General features: G+C 37.6%; 1 protein-coding gene and 1 long non-coding RNA gene across 6 annotated transcripts in view; one reads left to right on the forward strand and one right to left on the reverse strand.

Moving 5' to 3' along the window:
- pcdh11 (protocadherin 11) overlaps positions 1–21,089 on the forward strand; it is a 163,932-nt gene that overhangs the window by 96,231 nt on the left and 46,612 nt on the right. For 2 of the 4 annotated variants that reach the window (XM_008420358.2, XM_008420360.2), the window contains 3 exons: positions 2,398–2,433; positions 3,679–3,750; positions 11,092–11,290. In XM_008420358.2, coding sequence (XP_008418580.1) covers positions 2,398–2,433; positions 3,679–3,750; positions 11,092–11,290 — 307 coding nt within the window. The remainder of the gene's footprint in view (positions 1–2,397; positions 2,434–3,678; positions 3,751–11,091; positions 11,291–21,089) is intronic. The other 2 variants (XM_008420359.2, XM_008420361.2) reach the window with 1 other exon arrangement.
- LOC103471393 (uncharacterized) overlaps positions 1–21,089 on the reverse strand; it is a 43,272-nt gene that overhangs the window by 621 nt on the left and 21,562 nt on the right. The window lies entirely within an intron of this gene.

Below are 21,089 nucleotides of genomic sequence, written 5' to 3' on the forward strand. Positions count from 1 at the left end.
TAGACAATAGATCTGAGGTCCTCAAACTAAATAGTCTACAAAAAAAGCTAATGTTGATGTCAAAAGGTTTACCTCGACCAGTTTATTGGAATTATTTATTTCGAGAAACTGCTTCAGACGTAGCCGTTTGATTTCGGTCCATTGATGTGTGTTATTTTTTTGGTCCCTTACACTGACTCAGCAAATAATTAGGCTTAGGGAAAAATACTTGGCGGACAATATTTTATGTCTATTATCTGTAAGTATTGCGAAACACCACAAAATATGTTGAACAAAGGGAGTGTATTTATAGCATTTCACATACCTCAACATGTCAAAGCTATGCGAGTTTAGGACATCTAGGCAGCAGAGTGCTGTTCACTCAAATTCTCTTATACAGTATACTATAGAGCATAACTTTGCATGCTTCTTATTCTCGTGACAGCAGACTTCTTCCACCTGCCAGTGGGGGTTTCTTTAGATAGTACCTGCATGAACCTATACATTTAAAAATATCTAAACTGAATATTTTTTGGTATTCTGGGTAGGTGAGGGAGATGTGGACAGATACTGTATCTTCATGAGGTTTTTCAGCAGATAACTGAAAATGTATCATTGTTTCTTATAAAACTTTATGGAACATGCTTAAGTTGTTCAGTTTTTTTTTTTTTTCTTTCTTTTTTGCCTCATACAAGGTCGGTACAGGTGGAAACGCAAGAAGTCAAAAAAAAAAAAAAAAAAAAGGGTTCATTGACCTGACTCTGAAATATACCTTGCAGCAGTACAGGTTGTTATGTGCTGTTTATTCAATGTATGTGATAAATAATTTAAAGTCTATGGATAGCACAGACTTCTAAGTTACTATCAGTTATTAGCAGATTGATTTTGACATAACAGCGACAGGGAGCCAAAAAGGCAATCCCTATGGTCTTGTATGTTTGACTAACTAGAAAAGCAATTTTATGGCTGTATTGCTTCTGGTTTTAATCCCACACACCCTTAAACAAAAACACCAGAGCTAGCTACTACTTGGTAAATAGATTTCTTAAAACATTTTTGCTGAAAAGCAGGACTATGACAGCTATGCATTTCATCTCACTCTATATTCAAAGCAAAGGGCATTTTAGGGTCAGACAACTCCAGTTTATATACAGTTATATTGATGTATGAAATGAATCCAATGCTACTTAGGAATTATAGCATTAACAGTGCAGATATTTTTGGTGTATAATGTTTTTTTGTTAAAATAATATCTGTTTATGAAAGCTCTAGTGATTGCATTGAGTCGTTAAGGTGGCATCAATCCCTCCTACTGAGCTGGAATATGGCAAGTGTGGGAAGAAACAACCGTATTTGAACATTTGCAGCCCTCCATCATGATCGGGTTCACTATGAACAGGCATGAGTCATTTAGCATCTTGATACTGAATGGAAATTATTTTTATTTGCTCTTTAATAAATAAGTCTTGCAAGTACAATGCAGCCTCCATCACTTTATTATTTATTTTTTTAGAAATTTGATAGTCTCATTTTGGATTGTTTATTTTGATTTATTTTTTTTTATCTATTGGTTACCATAATGAAGCCTTTCGTTTTTAGTGAATAGCTTTGGTAGCCGTTTGATAGCTGTTGGTGTTTCTCTCTCAGCAGCAGAGTCCTGTGATGGCCAATTGTAGTGGGATAAAGCGTTGAACTGGTTTCCTGTTCATTGTGTGACAGTTTCCCCACAGCAGTCCTCTTGGCTTCTCCCCTTGACTAAGTGGGTCCTCACTGCCAGACTTCTTTTATTTTCTTTGCAAATAAAGTTGCATTTTCAGATTATTATACACAGTACAAAGAAAATTAAATTGCTGATTAAAAATTAAACACTCTTATCTCTCTGAGAGTTATCTCAGTCCCCAGAGAGAGAGGATGCTATTTTGCAGGCTTGCGGGTGTCTTTTGTTCCCAATTTAGAAGCTTGTCGCTGTTTATTGTTAATTTTTGATGCTTCATTTGATATTCTGTTCACTTTCCTCTCTGAAATGCAGAGAAAACATCTTTATCAAAGTGCCAGATGTATTTGTTGTGTTGTCAGAGTGTCAGGTTTGCCCGAGTCTTCATTTTTCTGAGATTTCTACTACCTTACATGTTTTGTTGGGAAGCCAACTGAGCACTGAATTGTACTACCAAACTCTGCATTTGATTTAAAAAAACAAGAAAACAATATATACCCTTATTCCCAATTTTGACTTAAAAATAACAGTAAAATCACAAATCAGTAAGGTTGTCAACTGTGAACTCTAGCTGACTCTAACAGAACTGAAATGTTCCCAGAACATTTTTGTTTTGTTAGCTCAAACTATCGGTTTCCAAAGTAAATATTGAAAAAAAATCAAAGCCAGGAACTGATCCAAGCTGAATTGTTCTTGTCTTTCAGGAGGCCTGTCAACTTGGCAAGATAACCTCTGTGAATGTAAGTCTCACACATGCTCCTATTTTTTATTTTTTTTACGTGTTCTCTCTTAGGCATGATCTGTGTGTCTGTGTGAATAATCTATAGAAGTTATAGGAAATTAAACTCGGCATCGATTATCTTTGTTCAATTTCAATGTTTGCATAAGAATCACTTATTGCTAAAGGAATAGCTCGGAGTTTTTGAAGCTTGGTTATGAAGATGTGGGCAGGGCATGTCTGTAATGTGGAAAACTGAAATATTTTTTAGGCCTAGTTTATTATTTGATAAGAGGAAAACGAAGTTTGGAATATCCTTTGTATTTATTTATTTTTTTAATTCTTTGTTCTGCAACATTGTGACATTGTTGGAACATTATTTCCATCCATTCATACATCCATTCATTAAGGTTTATATACAATAGATATAACTCGCGTTTCAGGGGAATATGCAATCATGATCCCAATGCTCAATATTATGATGATGATGATACGGCTTGTGAATGACAAAAAATGTTTCTGACTCTTCGATGTTTTCAACAATACCAACACCCTGTGAGCTTTTCATCTCGGCCACTAAACATACACATCTGAAGTTGGCATCGAGAGAGTCGCCTTAGCTTGCCAAATACATTGTTGCCATTCAGAGTTGGGATGTTTTGTACTTGTTTTGTAAATATGAGATCTTAACACAAAAATGCAATCAAGCAATCTGTTTCCATCTCAACTATTTGCAAACGTTGATCTTGCAATGGCAACTGTGAATCAATATACTGTACGAGTAGAGTTGTTCATTTCCAAGAAATGGGAAAACAGTTTACACAGCATATGGAATCTCAACATGAAAACACATGGACCCTGTAAGAGCAGTCACTATCTTATCCACAGTAGTTGGAAGAGTCATCTAAAGTAGTCAAAGTAGAAAACGTTGCGAAAGCAGGCAATGTTTTCTCATCTTGAACCCTCTTTACCCCCTGATATTATGTATTATAGAATAAAGTTTTCTGAAGATAATGTTTGTGTTATTTTAACTGACAATTGCACCAATACCAATATGTCTAATATTTTTCAATTTCATACTGTTTACCATTTGCTTAAGAAATTTACCACAGTATTTTCCAGCCTTCCAACAAATAACCATAGTCTTATTTATATGTAATAATAAATATAAGGGAGGTGATATTTATAAGCTAATGTGTGTCAATAATTGTGCAATTAAGCTGGTGGAAAAATCTTTTTTTTTTTTTTCTTTTTAATTTGCCTTTAGCTTGACTCTGTGGTGAGAAATATGAGAAATCTTTCTTCAAACCTGGATTTCTCAGACAACTATCTACTGCAGGTAAGATACTGCCTGCTGATAACATCTTAAAAAAGAAACATTTTCAAATATCTGATTATTACCTAGAAACTTTTTTCTGAATAACTAACACTGCAACAGAGTATATATAGACTTTTTGAGAAAAGCCCGCTCAACACTTTTTGAGACTGACCATTGAAAGTTGTTCACAGCATTAATTAAAACTCAGGTGTTTCATTTCCCACAAAAATGTAAGATTTCATTTTGTAAAAACTGAAGGAGTGGGGAATATTCTTTTACGGTCATGCAGCACACTTCCTTAAAAAGAGACAAAGGACGAATATTGACTTTCAACTGAGGTCATAGGTTTAGAGAAGTAACATCAAAAAGATTCTGCTCAAAACAAAAAGGGACTTCTTCAGGAATAAGATAAGCAAGGCGAAGTACAGGACATCCATCCCATGCTATCTCATTTATGTATAATTTTTCTTACTGGAAATGGATCATAATGCAACTTCCAGCTGTATTGATTGTGTGTTGTAATAATGCATTTCATGAATGGGACTGATAAGAGTTGGGCACTTTGTTCAGACGATGCATTAAAAATCTACAATAGATCAAAATAACTTTTTCTTACTACACTTCTTCTTGGAAGGTTAAGAAAATGTATAATACATCTGACTGTGAACCAAACCTTGCTGGTATTCATATCATTATACATCTAACTATATGCAGCTCAGCAGAATTTCATACTTAAACTATCATTTATCCTGATTATGTTGTGGCATCTGGCAATCAGAGTTTTTTTCTTTTTTTGTGCCATTTCATTTGTTATATGGTAGTCTGAGTTTGCCCTTATTTACACATGGTTAAACAATCCTTTGTCAATGCCAACTGGGCAGAAAAATAAAAGTTTTTCTCTACCTGAAGTTTGTAAGTGGGTATGCGGCTCCAACTTTTATTCAGTTTCAGCAAAATATTGCTGAGGCTCTGTACAGAAAGGTTTGTTTGCTCAGCTTTTCTAGCTTTTTTTTTTTTTTTTTTTTAGCGCATTGCTTCTATTCTCTGTAATCTGCATTAATTTATACTGGCAATCTGAACATTGTATCCAAACATCTTGTATCTGTCACATCACAAACACAAACTCAAACATGTGATAGACCAACATAAAGTAGTGGAAAGAAGAGTATATGATTTTTACAGTGTTATGTGCATTTGCATTCAACATGGTTAAATTCAACCTTATCTCAGTCTGATAGTTCTGAATACAGGTGTCTTCAAAAGTAGTCTTATTTGTAAATAGAGACCGGTACACCTGAAGTCTGAAAGTGAAATGCTTTGTTAGGAACATCTGGCTCAATCAGATGTAGGATGGAGCTTAATTATTACAGCTTTATTATTAAGAGATTTGTATGTTAGAAGGAGGATCTTAAATTTTATTCTGGACTTAACCAGGAGCCAATGGAGGGAAGTTAAATAGGATATGTGCATTCTCTTTCTTTAATTTTCATCAGAATTCTTGCTGCAGAGTTTTGGATTAGCTGAAGGCTTAACTGCATTTTGTGGACTTTGTCATAGAGAAGAACTACAGAAGTGATAAATCCATGTAGTAGTTTTTCAGAATCTTTCCTGGAGAGGTTGTTTCTAATTTTGGCAATTCTGGATATGTACGAATAGAATAGAAGAATTGGTTTGGGATTCAAACAAACAAAAAACACACAGGTTCTTGACTTTATTACAATTCCATCCAGATCGAGAGATTGACTAAGCAGCTTGTTTTTCAGAGGTCCAGGTTCAAATATGACAACTTCTGCCTTGTCAGAATTTAAAAGCAGAGAGTTCTCATGGTTTCAAGACTGTAAACTACTTGACTGATTAGATTCATCAGGATTTATGACTGGATATAATTGTCTATATCATAGTTGTCTATAGCTGAGACAAAGTTTTTAAAACAAGAATAGATGAAACCATATCCCAAAGCTTTAAATAACTTTGAGAGCGCTGAGATTAAGTCGAGATGGAAGGTAGATGACACAGAGCTAAATACGGTACACATCAAATTTTGTCCAATAAAGACTTAAGACTGGGACTAATCTTCACCTTTCAATAGAAAAATGACTCTAAACTTAGAGACAGAACTATAATCATGACTTGCATCATAATAAATTATTGTGTTGGAATGATCTAGACAAACTCCAAACATGTCAAATTGCTAATCAGAGGGAAAGCTAATCTATTTTGTCTGATCATAAGCTACTCTACAGATAAGAAATAAGATGGATTCACTCTAGATGTACAAATTGGCAGAATGTGCCCCCAAAAGTTGTAGTTGTAACTGTAATGTGTATTTCTAAAAATCATTGATTGAGTAGATCTATATGAATAACTACGCCACAGTTTTCAGATTCTTATTTGTAAAAAAACAAAAAAATTGTTTTCCTTCCACTTCAAATTTGTAATTTCTAAAAGTTTTTGTTCATAGCTCGTAAAATGACAATAAAATCTGTTCATCTTCAAGCTGCAAACTTATGAAGTTGTGATTTAGCAGTTGTATCAAAACGCTCATGTCTTCTTATTGGCAATGTGTTTTGTTTTGTCATAGTGGTCAGTGTATCTCTATTGCAGATGAGTCAATAGCAGAATGAAATGATGAAAATTAATTTGATTCGTCACAAATCACTCCTCATTCTCCCGACGCCCTTGTCAGAATCACCTCCTTCACTCGTGTTCCTGCTAAACCATCGGCTCACCCCCAGACACACATTTCCTAACACGTATTGGGCTGCAATGGAACAACGTGTAACAGAAAAAAATCTCTGCTCTGAAAAAAAATATCATCTGCCAGCAGATTCTGTTGATGCACATTTTTGACATCATAGAATATGGGGAGACACTCCGCTTTGGATCGAGGTATTCCTTTATAGTTTGCTGTATTATTATTATTTTTTTTTGCCCTTCTTCCCTCTTCATGTGTGATGTAACAAATCACCATCTCCTCGGAGCAGATTTATGCAGGTCTAGGTGTGCCCGTGAGGTGATCCTTATCTGAAATGGCAGAGCCAATCTCCCCTGATTCACTTCTAAGTGGTCCCTGTTTATCACTCAAAGTGAGGTGGTTGTCAGCCAAGTCCTTTTCCGTGCTGCGCCGACTTCTTTGCTGTTTGGAGAGAGTGATAGTCAAGGTAAAGTGCATGGTATAATAAAACTCAAAGAGCTGTGGTCAGAAAAGGACAAGGTGGCAGGCACTTAGCCTCCAGTCCTCTATCTCAATGTAACGGGCTCCTAATCTAGTAACCCGTGAATCCTGCCTCGTCTGCGTGGCTACTGGAGGTGTTTGGTGATGGGGGTGCAGCGGGATGGGATTTTCTGGCAGGTTACATGCTAGAAATTGGCGTGCATTTCTGCTGTTTATTTTATCTCTGTGTACATACTTCTAAAGGCAGTGTTTTGTCTGACTCAAAGGGCTTTGTTTGGTCTTGATATCTCTTACTGCAGCTTGTCTTTGCTTTATGGATTTCTGGCAGCTTCTCTAAATAAGTGATCATGCTTGACAAAACCCTCACCTTGACTCCTGGTTGTTTGTTTTCCTCTGCTTTGTTTGTCTTAATGTTTTATTCACATCAATCATTACCACTGGGAACAAAAGTTTTATTTATTCAAGACCCAATAATGGTAGTTAATCCTAATTAATATTGCAACTCTGAATAACTTGGTATTGAGCACATCATGAAACCAAATTAGGCTTTTTTCCCCCACATCTGGCATCAGCTTGAATAGGCTTGAATAAACAGAAGTCTGAAAAAAAAACAAAAAAAAAAACAGGAAGACACTCCCTTTACGCAAAGTGATTATGTCCTAATTGTCACGCGCAGCTGTTTGTTCTAATAGATTCTGGATGTCATTGTTGGAGCAAGTTTTTTTTAATAATTGCAATCACGTGGAGAAGGAGTCGTGCTTTTCTTGTGGTGCTGCCAACCCTCTGTAGTGGGCCCTTTCTTTTCCTGGAACCTGGGCAATGCTTTAGCTTGCATCCTCCAGCAATTTCAGAAACAGCTGCCAAAGCTGTTTGAGAACAAGTAGATATTTAGACTACTTGAAAGCTTTTGCAAACATGGCACTCAGAGCTCTGTAACTTGCCAGTAAGGTATCTGGCTCATTTTTTTATCTTAGGAAATAATATGTAAAATCAAGAAAGGAAAAGATTTGTTTCACAAAGTCCATTAATTCTTTTCATTTCTGGTCACAAAAAATTTAAACCAGGCGGGAGAAGAATACTATTTTATTTCCCCAATAGAAACAGCACAACATAAAGGTTTTGTTTGTAATAGTTGTCAGTTGAAATCACTTTGTTTCACTGCCTGCCCTTTCTTTCTCCCTTATTTTCCTTATTCCTTACGTTCTTTACCAACAAATCCAGACAACGAGAGATTTGCCTCAGGATCTTGATGAATCAAGTAAATAGAATATTTAGCTGGTTGTTTCAACATCACGGGGTTTGAAAATCGCTCAGTTGAGCTTTCAGGGAGCTAATTGTGTGGATTTAGGTTAGTCGACCCTTTCTGATAGTTTTCAAATGAGGCTTTTTTGCTTGGTTTTTGGCAGCCTGTCCTTCATTAGAGCTCGAGTTTATTTTAATCTTCCATTCACCTGCTTTACAGCCCTTGTTTGTCCTTATGGAGAAACAATATGCGTTTATCAGTGCACTGTAGTTGATGAGGGGGGAAATATGTGAAAGGAGGAGCATCACCTCCTCCTGAGCTCAAAGAAGCATGCGTTAATGATGTCTTTAATCCAGGACTTGTATCTTGCTTTTGTTGCTATAGCAATGAAGAAAATTAAGATAGTCATTTGCACAACCGTTGTATTTGCTTTGAAAGACGTCTTATCAGTTTGAACAAAGCTCTGAATAAAAGTGCAATGCAATAACCAAAGCAAAAAAAAAAAAAATACATTTTTCACTTTAGCTTCTCTATAATGTGATGTTAAAGTCATTATGTTGGGAAAAAAAGGTCAACTCTTTTACTAAAAAAACTCAATTTGTGTGTATTTTAATCTCAGTATAAATACAGCTGTTCTATGAAGACATTTGAGGTTTCCAAGGGAACAGTAGTAAAGAGACATCCTCATGGTGACCAAGAAACAAACCCGACCAATCATGGTAAATCTGGCCTTTATAAAGGAGTGCCAAGAAGGGAACCGTTGTTAAAAAAAAAGTCTTAAGAAGTATTTTTTAATGTTTGAAAAATCCTACATATTGAGGGAAGCTAATAATGCACATCACCCTAAAACGCTCCTTACTTATGGTACAAAATGGTGCGTCATGCTGTGATGAGGCTTTTCAAAAGGAAAGGGAACATTGTTCAGAGTTGAGGGAAAGATGGATGGGGGCTAAGTACAGTCCTGTTATAAAACCTATCCAAAGGCTCAAAAGACTTGAGATTGTGTCAGAGACCAGGACAACAAAATGAAACATACAGTCAAAGCTACAGTGAAATGGTTCTGATCAAAGCATATCCATGTGTTAAAACAGCTCAGTCAAATTCCAAAGCATAGTCCAATTGAGATTCTGTGGCAAGACTTAAAAATGTGTTAAAACTGAGAGATGCTCCATCTCTTCCTGTAATTATGTTTTACAGGACAGCTAAGCTCTTACTCAGCCAGAGTCAATAGTGGAGATTTTTAATGTAGGTAATTTTGTGCAAAAACAAATACATGTTTTATTTTGAAACTCTGCAATCACTTGTTACTTTATCACAAACTCCCCTAAAATACATTATGTAATGTAAAAAAAAAAAGGTTCATGGCAAATTAACGCTTTTGCAAGTCACTGTAATTCTAATGTGTTTTACTTCGCAGTACAGTTTGAGAAATTGTTACTGGATTATGAAATATCTAACTTGCCCATCAGGAAAGTGAAAGTATTTACCTGTGTGTCTGTTTGAATGTTTTTTTTTTCCGCTATATCAATGACCAAAACTTTGTGGTTCTTTCACTCTAAGAATTGTTAGTGTTATCACACATTGCCACATACAGGACCCGTTTTCTTTTGTAGCTCCACAGAAAGGTTGCAACATGAACCTCTGCAAACCTCTGGAGAAATCAAAGAGCCCCGCACTGTTCAGAGGAAAACACACACACCCATGTGATCCCAATGACTTTTACAAATCAAAGTCTCAGCCTATACACATGTTTTTTTTTTCTACCTCCTTTGTGCCTAAATTAGGTGAGCGGAAAAATTAGGACATGGTTCAACCTGTTAACACACATCCCATCTATTCTCAGGAAGAGTATCAAAGAGGTCCTCAATTATAAGTCTTGCAGTTACTTTATTAGCTGGAAAGTAATTCAATAGACTCAACAGACCAGAAGCAGTTCTGGGTTATGAGGTCGCTCTCTCAATTTCTCTCAATTAGCGGCTCTAATGACAAGATAAAGTTTGGTCATATTTCAGCGTTGGAAGGAGGTGACGATGATCGATGCGGTGTTAATCATGCTACTCTTAATACATTTAGGCACTTAATGTCTTCTAAATGTTCCCATCCACCCATCAACAACCATTGCTGCCACCGTTCATGATGATGTTAATAGTCTTTGTTTGTGGAAGTGTGGAGAATTTGCCTCTTTGAACTGAGGAATTCGCTAGAATGCTTTTTCCAATAACAGGCTCTACATATCTTAAAACAGCACACTCCTGTTATGTTTCCCTCTGGTGACCAGTAAATGAGCCAGTCAGTTTTTTCAAAAGAAACACACGAAAGTCAACGTAGTAGAAACTGGGGTCATGGGTTACACTTTGAATTGATAATTACATTGGTTTAGAGACACACTGGGGCTTTTAAGATGGTATATTCATACATACCCACACACAAACACACACACACACTCATGGGCACTGAAGAAACAGCTACCGAGACAAAACACTATTGTTTTTTTTCCATCTAGCTCAAGTGATAAAATACATGCAGATATTTTTTTGGGAATAATGTGGCATTGTTTTGAGATAAGCTACCTCTGTTTTTTCTTTCTTCTCCTTAGTGTAACCGAGGTGTCCGGAATTTTGACTAAAGCGCTCAATGCTTTCAGATATTACATTTTGAAATATTGAACAACAATGTTCCTCGCCAGAGGAGATTTCTCCCTCTTTTTCTTTAGCTTTGTAGATCTTGCTGTGAGATTCTCATTTAAACCCCCTTGCAAGAGGAAAAATACCATCCAATTTATAGTTTGTATGTTCTCCGATGCAATGTCTATTCTCAGACAAAAATGGAGATGGCATTTTAATGTCAGTAAATTAATCACTAACCACAGGACTATGAGCCCTGTTTAATGGCTTGTTTCTTTAGCTTGTCTCTCATAAGACTGTTGTCTGTTTATCTTCCATAGACCCAACGTCGTGTGACCTTCCATCTTCCGGATGGTTCCCAGGAAAGTTGCAGTGACAGCGGGCTTGGGGACGCAGAGCCCAGCAGCACAGCCAGTGCCACCCAGCCTCTGCCCCTGAGTTTCCCCCAAGAGGAGTACTATGAACAAGCGTCACCTAATAGTCGCACTGAGGGAGACGGAAACTCAGACCCTGAATCTAGTGAGTAGCAATCTTTTGTATTTTTGAGAGAGCAAGCAAACATTTTACTTTGTGTGTTTTTTTTTTGTTTTTTTTTTGTGACTTCAAACGCTGACGATTTGATTTCACCATCTATGATTTTAAATAGCACTAATACTTAAAGCTACTGTTTAAAGTTTGATTATGACAAAACAGCCTTGCAAAGATTAAAGAAGCAGACAGTTCTTGTCAAACACCTAATACAAGCCAGCTGCACATTTTGGACTGTGCTCTTCCAGTGTTAAGAGCAGATATGCTTTTTGATACGGAGCATATGGCTTTCTGCTAAGGATACATGTATGACTCTGCATGCAGGAACCACGAGTCAACATGAAGGGTTATCCATCAGTGTCGGGAACAATTAGATTTTCCATTGAAATAGACTGTACCACTGAATGCACATTAACTAATAATAATGTCCATTTTCCTGTGATGTGACAATGTAACCACTTTAAGAAAATATTGTTGCACACCACAGGTTGAAGATCTTGAGTAGTAATGTGATCACGCATCTTGTGATTTGGTAAATAAGTGAATGACTATTCCTGCGCTTAAGAACAGACAAAACGTATTTATCTATATGGTTCAAAAATATTATATAATTTGCATTAAGTGTAGTTTTCAAAACTAAAGAAAGGCTTAAACTCAGTTTGAGAAAGAAGACTATTCTATGTTTATAAAAAGCCCACAAGAGACCATTTTCAGTAATTTCTCAGAAGTATGACATCGCATTGAGAAAAGTGTGAAACACACAATATGTACTGACTGAACCTGACTGAAGTATTCTACAGTGAAACGCATGCTTCACATTTTTGGACTGCAGTGATGTTCTGTGTGTTCTATTTCACAGTTTTTTCTTGAAAATAAACCAAAAACCGCCACATTCATTTTAGATTCACAAATAAATGGGTTAATTAGCACCGAGCTACAGTTATTAAAGAAAATAAATTTTGTAGGGCTGATTTTTGTAAATGTTGAGAGCTCGGCTGTGTAATGAATGCTGTGAATTGTACCCCTGAGGTGGGAACTTTGTTGCTGAGATTTTCGTAAATGATTCACAAGACAGCTGTCGCTGCATGGCTTACTGCCCAGCGATGTTCCCCATAAAAAGCGTCAACTTCTTCCTCATGCATATACAATACTTTCTCTTTTTTTTTTCCTTTTTTTTTATCCCTGTTCAAGAAACTTGCTGGAGGGGAAAAAAAGAGGAAATTTTCTACCATTGGCATTGGCGATCCAAAGGACTTTTATCAGCAGCAGTGATATTGACGAAATTATTTTGCCTCACCACAGAACGGACAAGGTTATTCTGAGTGCCACCTCCTCTGTTCAAGATGGATATTCCAGTCCCAGTGAATCAGATTTTCTTTTCTTCAGGTTACCTTGCATCACATTCTGCAGACAGGACAAAGGCTCATTTCTGCACATGCCTTTGGTCCTTCTGTGGTTCTGTGTGTGTGATTGTCAGCATTGCTTTCAACATAACTCTGAATTACCTGTCAGAGAATGTTTTTCGTTCTATGTAGCTGAAAAAAAAGAAGAAAAACGAATACGCAGGACAGCAAAAAACGGATGGCTTTGCATACACCCACATGTAGTACAGTCACTGTGTCGCTGTTGTAAGTGAGACAACAGGCCCCGGTTCTTCCCCAGCAGCTGGTCTGGCATTTCCGAGGCTGGAGTGTCAGTGTGACACCCTTCATCATTTTCATACAGAGGCTTTAGCAATTTGGAAAAATTTTCACCGTAGGAAGTGCATTTTGTAACTTAACTCACCCCATGTTTTTTTAATGCACCTGTACCTCTGCATACAGCAAACAAACACTTAAACATACATCCTTAGATCAAACCACTTTTTCCCAGGCTGTTCGTTTTAATGCATTCACAGTGTCAACGGCGGTGATTCATGTATGTGATTCATTTAGACGCAGATGCAATTATTCAACGTTTCATTAATATTCAGAGACATAAACATGTAATACTTCATAAAACAACTCAAACATACAGTTATTATCCACATTTCCCCCTGGGCCGTGTTTGCCGAAGTGCATTAGTTTTAAGGTCGGGAGCAATGCTGATGTGATAAATGTTTGTGTATTTTTACAAATCGCTTCACTAAGAAGCACCATAAAGTGAGCGCAATGCCAGAGTCTAATGTCAGTAACTGGATATCAGAACAGCTATTTTTAGTTACTTGACCACAAAGCTCCTTCTAATCCTCTGTTATCACAGCGATTTTACGAATGTCAATGTAATTCTCACTGAAAACGTGTTAAAAGCTTGTTGAAGCTGACGAGACGTGATCATATTCAAGGACGGCGTTTAAAGAGAATGGGGAGATTTATTAAATATCCATACGTATTGTTATGCAATTCATCAGTATCACAACACATATATTAAAATTCTCATACACGGGTCCTTGAAATCCAGACACTACATAGTTTACATTCAATGTGCATGCCAGCTACACATTTACCATCAAGTGCAACTGAATATCGCGCTTACTCTGACATTTTTTGCATCATTCCGAGACAAAGTCGTCTGAATCGCCCAGCTTCGTTTCGTCTTCCACAAGTTAAGTCAGATAAACTCTTGACTCTGTTCTGCTCAGTTCAAAGTGAAGACAGCTCTCGTGTGCATTGACGGTCTCGGAGATGAGTGCGTTTGGTGACAGAAGGGGGCCTAAGATGGATTAGATATGGTTTTATCAATGAGCACCAGAACGGCACGGCGGCTTCAATTTCTTATCATATTGTCTCAATTTGTAAAGCAGGGAGAACCAGAAGAAAAAAAAAGGAAACATAGCAGAGGATGGGTGGAAAGTGAACCAAAAGAAATAAAGATATTAAAGCGGAGTGGTAGGAGCATAGTTTCTGGAGTCACAAGTTGTATTGTTCTGTAAAGGTACAGCTTGGATCTGAATGTCAACTCGCACTGAATAATTTTCTGTGCCAAAGGCAAGCCATGTGGCCTTCTTATGACAATGAATTTCTCGACTCCTCTTTAAACCTGCATCTTTATTAGACCACCTTCTCTTGAAATAAAGTTCATATGACATTTTATGTTTCTATTATTTATGAGCTGGGTGGCTGTTCATTTTATGGGCTCTTGCCTCCCCCTCCAGGCTTTATTTGCCACCCTGCCATCACTCTTGTGCCGTCGCCTTTTCTTGTCACATTTTGTTTCGAAAGGTTTGATTGCTCCGTCTCTGTCCCAACAGACAGATTAACATAATTTGCATCCAGCCTCCTCACATATTTGACAACCTTTTATGGCATTAAAATGTCCAGCCATTTAAATTGTATCTGACCTTCCAGCTTAATTTGAGCTTTGTGATGTAAAAGACAGAAAAATATATATGCCCTTCATCACCAAAGAAACATGTATTTTTCTTACTGTGCATTTCCTTAATGTTTTGAGTTACAGTTGATTTTCCTCTCCCACAATTTAGCTCAATTTGTTTTGACACATATTTTCCAGGATTGCAAATAGCAGAAAGTCTGGATATTAGAACATAATGCTTGACCCAGTTAAGCTAAATCATTTTTATCTGTGGATATGTTGATATCTGTCTTAACAGTCACCACTGACTTCATGGCTTCTGTTAAGCTACTTTTGGAGTGAATTTCTTTTTTATTTGTTCTTTTATTTTTGCTGCTCACTTAATGCCATCCCAGCAATTCTGACATGCAATGCAATAAAAAAAAAAGATACAAATCATCATGTGGAAAACAACAATCACTTTTAAGCCTTGAGACAAAGTCTACCAAAGTGGGAGCAAATCCCTGACTCTAAATCCCCGACATTTTTCTAACAATACATGTTTTTTTTTTGTTTTTTTTTTCCTCTTGATGATTTGTAATACACTTATTTCTTTCTCCTGTTGCCTGAGTTTGGGGGATTTAGGAGCTTGTGCTTTTTGCCCACTTCCAAGCAGCTCACTAAAAGCGGTTCTGATGTGGGGCATTAGTCTCCCAAAGACACATGAGAAAAGTCATACAGCAAAGTGCCGTATGTTAATCTGTAGCATATGGCTTTCAAATGACCACTTTGTCTGTCTGAGATCTAATCTGCTATTAAAATAAGCCAATCCTGTTTAAATACTGCAAGATTAATAAGATTAAAGTTTTAAACGTAGTCCGTGATGCATTGCAAATCTAAAGACTTGAAAAGAAGGTACAACTTTATCAACTTACAGATTGTGATCAGTTGTTTTGTGAGTGATTTCTATCCACATAATATTTTATGATTTCTGATACCAAGAGACAAGTAATCTGATTAGACGATGGCACAATTTGAAGCCTTTTATGCTTTGGAAAAGGCTGTTTTACTTGGTCATAAGGGCTTAACTTTTGGAACTTCTTTTGTAAGAAAATCTACATAGCAATATATGGTAGTCAGTTCAAAACTGGATCATGATTGAAGTTTATTTTATCAAGCATGGATCTTGGAAGTGACAGGATAATGACAGAAATAGCTTTTTCTGGGAGAGGTGCTCCCAGGCCAGATGAGAAACATAGTACAGCCAACTTGTTCTTAGATCTCTTGGGTTTCTTCTCCCATTGATATGTCCCTGAATAACCTCCAATGGGAGGCCTTCAGGGGCATCCCAATTAGATGCAGACAACACCTCAATTTACACCTTTTACATTCAGAAGGGCAGACCCTCTACTCTAAGCCAACTCCGGATGCCCAAGCTTCTTGCCATAAATCTAAAGCTGAGTCCAGCTTCCCTAAAGAGTAAACCCACTTTAACCAATTGTATCCATGATCGTGTTCTTTCAGTCATAATCAAATCTCATGTCTCATGACCGCAGGTAAGGGTTGGAACATAAAGACAGCAGTAAACTGAGAAGGATGTGACCTTAGGTCTTTCTTCACCATGACCAGAATGTAACAGGCAGACAAGGCTACAACTCATCTGTCCACCTTCTGTCCAGTCTGAACATAATTCGTGAACCAGATACCAAGATAGATCAATTCTTCAGCATAAGGCAAAAACTACCTGCTAACTTGGAGGGAACAAACTGCCTTTTTCTAAATAAGTCTTCTCTAAACCCATAAAACACATGTGGCCCGCATAACCAAGTTCCATGACTTCATTAGCAACGCCATGAGAATAAGAATTTGATCCACTGTTTGACAGCAAGGACAAAAGCCACACTGCTGCTCCTGAATCCATGGTTTGAAAATGACGTCTCCTATCCAAACCTAGATTAAGCTTTTCCAGGGATGTTGACGCAGGTGACTCCTCGATACCCAAAGCACATCTTCTGACCTCCTTTACTTTACTTTTAGACCACTAACCTGGTCTTCCACTTCACTGACATTCTCCCAGTCCCCCATGTGTCATTGAAAGAAGCATTTTAACAATTACAGTCTGAATTGTAATAGTCTTAATGCAATCATCCAGTACAAAGGTATTTCTAGTAGAGGAGACAACAAAGTTATACGCTGCTTCCAGAAAAAGCAAAGTGCATTTTGTCGTTCACACAATTTGCTTAGCACGTGATTGTGTAATAAGAAAAATGTTACACTATTCAGTACAGTTGGCTATATTAATTATTCATATGAGCCCAATCTCAGTTTCACTTTGAGGGTTCTCATATGCAATTAGATGTAATGAATGTGCTTCTTAATTACATTCATTTGTGCAAATTTCCATTCCCCGCTGAATTTTTCTGGGGAAACATTGTGACACTGACCAATGCCATATCATTTGCAATGTGACTAAATCCATTCAGCATAGAACAATTAGTCGTAATTAGTGTTACAATGTCATCAGCGACCAGGGGGGAGGACTAAGCTGACATGCAAGGAAAAAGAGGACCCTTGTTCAGAGTCAGAAGTCCAGTAATGCAGCAAGAGCTAGATAATTGGCTGACCACAGGTTAGAAATATGATGAACTGTTGTAGGACTGTTGAGTTTTTTTTCCACACTTTTATTCAAGCGAGGTTGACTGAGCAGGCGTTCTCTTTAATAGCAATGCCACACTTAATAAGTGCCAGTTCAACCTTGTGCTTTTGCCAGGCACTCACATCATCTACAGCTGACAAATGAACAGTTTCTCCACAGTAATTAAAGAGTGAAGTGCCTTGCTTAAGGGTACATCGCTGGTGGTTGAAGGATTGGAGAAAGTTTTTCTCATTTGTTTCACGCCATGACCTTACAAATTCTCATGGTATCAGATTTATTCGTAAAGTGATGTGGATATTTAATTCATGCAGCACATGAAATCGTTATGCAGGCCATTCGTTTTGCTACAGTTATCTGACAATATACGCACTAACTTCTCCAGATCGTTTTCTTTTTCCACATTATATATACACCAGTATGCTTCCAGACATATATTCTCTCTTTGATATAAATAAATAAAAGCCTGTGCCTTATGGCTCCCAAGACGTCTTACTACTGCAACAGTGGGGCATACCTGAAGCATCAGGGGAGATATACCTACGTAGATTGGACCTCTCTTTTTAAGATTATTTCAGATAATTTTTTTCTTTCTCTGTCCGTTTTTCTTTTTCTTTTTTGACCGCCAGAGTTAGAAAGGATTTAAATGGACTCATCTGTATCCTTCTCAACCGACTGGGATTTGGTGGAAGTGCTCTGTTCTCAGAGGCGAGGTGGAGGGGAAGCCCCATTTTATCTGGTTCAAATGCCACACCAGTTGTCTTGAAATGAGAGAGAGAGACAGACAAGCTATTGATCTGGAGGAGTCAACTCAGTTTGCAGAAATCTCTCTCTAGCCTCCTTCAAACCTTTAAAAAGTGTCATTTTAGAATCCTTCTTTTTCCAGCATTAGGGTATCGTCTTTGCTCCCTTACAGAAGGCGACTATGAAGTTGAGAAGGCTTCTTTCTTGTGCCGATAATCCAGATCTCAGCAGGACAAGCCCAGCAGAGATATTGGTGAGAATTAGTTCAACTTGAACAGTAACTGCCATGTTTAAGCATCAGTTTCAAATTGATTTAGCGCCACTGTAACTTGAGTTTTTCTTATGGGAACTGCAAAATTAGAATACTCATCCCAAAGTTGTTACCATGTTCAGTAAGTCTTGTGTCTGGCTTGAAGAGGGATCAATAGGTGCCAACTTTGATCACATCTCAGAACAATGTATTCTGAACTCGGCAGGGCTGGAGAGAGACTTCAAACAAGGATAAAGCCTCAAAGGGCCCCAGCCAACAATTCACTTTGTTCCATTCACTGACTCTGTGATTCTTAAACTGAAATGGCCTGAACAGAATGTTAAACCTCATAAAACGGTGGATAAGAAATATGAAGAGAGATGAGTTATCTCACTCCTCAAACATATCTGATTTGATCTCAGTTATGTCATTTAAAAGTCCAGTGACGCACCAGAAACAACCCTTCCAGAAGGCTTTATTAGATACTAAAGGTGACGGTGAATTTTTCCAGTTGTCGCCATTAAATGCATCAAAGCTCTCAATATAATAATTTACCAGGAGTTTTAAACTCCGAGGGAACCATCACCACAGATCTTTGCAGAGCAACATTTGTTAAACCCTATCAAATCCTATTTTGATGTTACAATGCACTTGGTTTATACAGCAGAAACTTTCACTCCTTCAGAAGCAGGAGGAAGACGAGGGAAGCTATCAAATATAGATGTTGTAATGTTTTATTGAACAACTTTTGTTATAGATAGCCTCTGCAAAAATCCCAATCGTTTTCATTGTTGGGCTCCGAGCTTGGGAAGGCATCAGCATGTTGGCCCGCGGTAAAGCTTTTTCTGTTCCTCCATCCAACCTCTCACAGCAGTGAGTGTATACCCTAAATTTATATATTCAATTTCAGCTGTGTAGACTGTGTGTGAATACATGACTTTCTTGTTTTAGATGTGATGCTTGTGTGTAAATTCTGGCATGATATTGGAGGTAGGCCTCTGTTGTATTTTAATAAAGCCCATTACGCTCTGGTTTGGGAGGTGTCGTATTTCAGTATACCCATTAGTATGGTTTATTGTTTATAACAGCATTAGAGAGGACAAAATGGGCTTCGAAGGAGTGTAGCTCTTCTCCTTTTTCCTTTCTCCCCACTCATCCCTCCTTTTCTCCTCTCCTTTGAGAAATCAAGCAATAGATACATTAGAATGCATGGTTTCATCCCTTTCTCATTTTTCACATACAGTTGGTCTCAAGGATGAGGATGGCTTCTGCTCAGAAGGACTTATTGACCAAAATAACTCTGCATCAATATGTCTCCTGAAGGTTGAGCAGACCACAGCATCTCAGGGGTTGCATTTTCACCTCCTCTCTATCTTTAATGTTATTGACCTAGGAAGCTACAGCTATATGACCGAAGCCATTTTAAGCATCTTTGGCCTAAAAGAGCAGCAGTATTGATGCGTCAGAGCAAACTGATTGTTACAAGCACGCCGACAAATGAAATTTAGTGTGCTGATGGCACGCTGCAGTCAATACAGGGCATTGCAAAAGCATTGACGCACATCAGGTCATGTTCCACCAGAAACCCTCCGTGTATTTTATTTGGAATTATGTAACTGGACAACATAAAGTAGTGCATACTTGTGAAGAGGAAGGGAAAAAAATACAAATATTTTCAAATATGTTTGCAAAATAAAAATCCAAAAAGTATTTCAATCATTTATATTCAGCCTCCTTTAGATTCCTCTGAATAAAATAATAGCGTCAACAACTGCCTTTACAAGAAACCTGATCAGTAGTGAGGTGAACCCAAAATGTAACTTTGTGACTGACGAGCAGTCTAACACCATACATCACCCATAACACACAACACTTACTTTGAAACATACAAGTGGCAGCATCATGCTGAGGGAATGCTTTTTTTCTGCAAGGACGGTCAAGCTTACCAAAGTTGATAGGAAAGTGAACTAAATGAAAAACGTAATACGTAAACCTGTTAGAGGGTGCCAATGTTTGAAACTGGTGTGAGGTTAGTATATTTACTGTATATTTCTGTCCTATATATATATATATATATATATATATATATATATATATATATATATGGCCTATTTAAGGTCCGATCCTAAATGCACTTGAGGATGTGAACCAAGATTTGAAAATGACTGTTCTTAGATGCTCCTCTACCGATTGGAAAGTCAAATGACTGGTCAAATGAAAGCTGACAGTGACATATTCCGACATATCTAACTGTGGGGACTGAATGGAAATATCACATTTTTTGTTTTTTACCATTTTTTAATATGGCGCCATCTGCCTAAAGGTCATGTATTACATTTTTTATCTGATAAATGTTTTAAAAGGTACGACTTCGTTGGAATTCTTTCTGTCAGATACGTCGCATAACATTGTAAGAAAACTAGAACCCAAAGGTAAACACAAACCTACACTGCTGGTGATATGATAACACATGCAAGTTACAGTTTGTTTTTAATTTTCATCCTGAGCCATTGCTGACACCTAATACAAATGCTGAATGCACAAGCATGTATGGGATCTCCCCTCACCGCGCTGTATGGGACCCTAGCCAGACCCGATCAATGTATACACTGACTACTTGATAAATTGGGCATTTGTGGACAAATAGATCATGTCAGAGACCACTCACGGTTTGGTAATGCTGACAAATGGAGTGAGTATGGTGAGACAAAGGACAAGGAGTAGGGAAAGCAATAGAAAAGGAAGTGAATGAGGTTTTTCAGATGGGAAACAGTGAGTGAGTGAGTGAGTGGATCCTCAGGTACAGTGGGCCCTTCAGGACATTTGGCTTATCAGAAAAGGAAAAGGGGATTTTGAGGGGCTTGACACTAAAC

The sequence above is a fragment of the Poecilia reticulata genome, linkage group LG10, assembly GCF_000633615.1.
Source record: "Poecilia reticulata strain Guanapo linkage group LG10, Guppy_female_1.0+MT, whole genome shotgun sequence".
Lineage (NCBI taxonomy): Eukaryota > Metazoa > Chordata > Actinopteri > Cyprinodontiformes > Poeciliidae > Poecilia > Poecilia reticulata.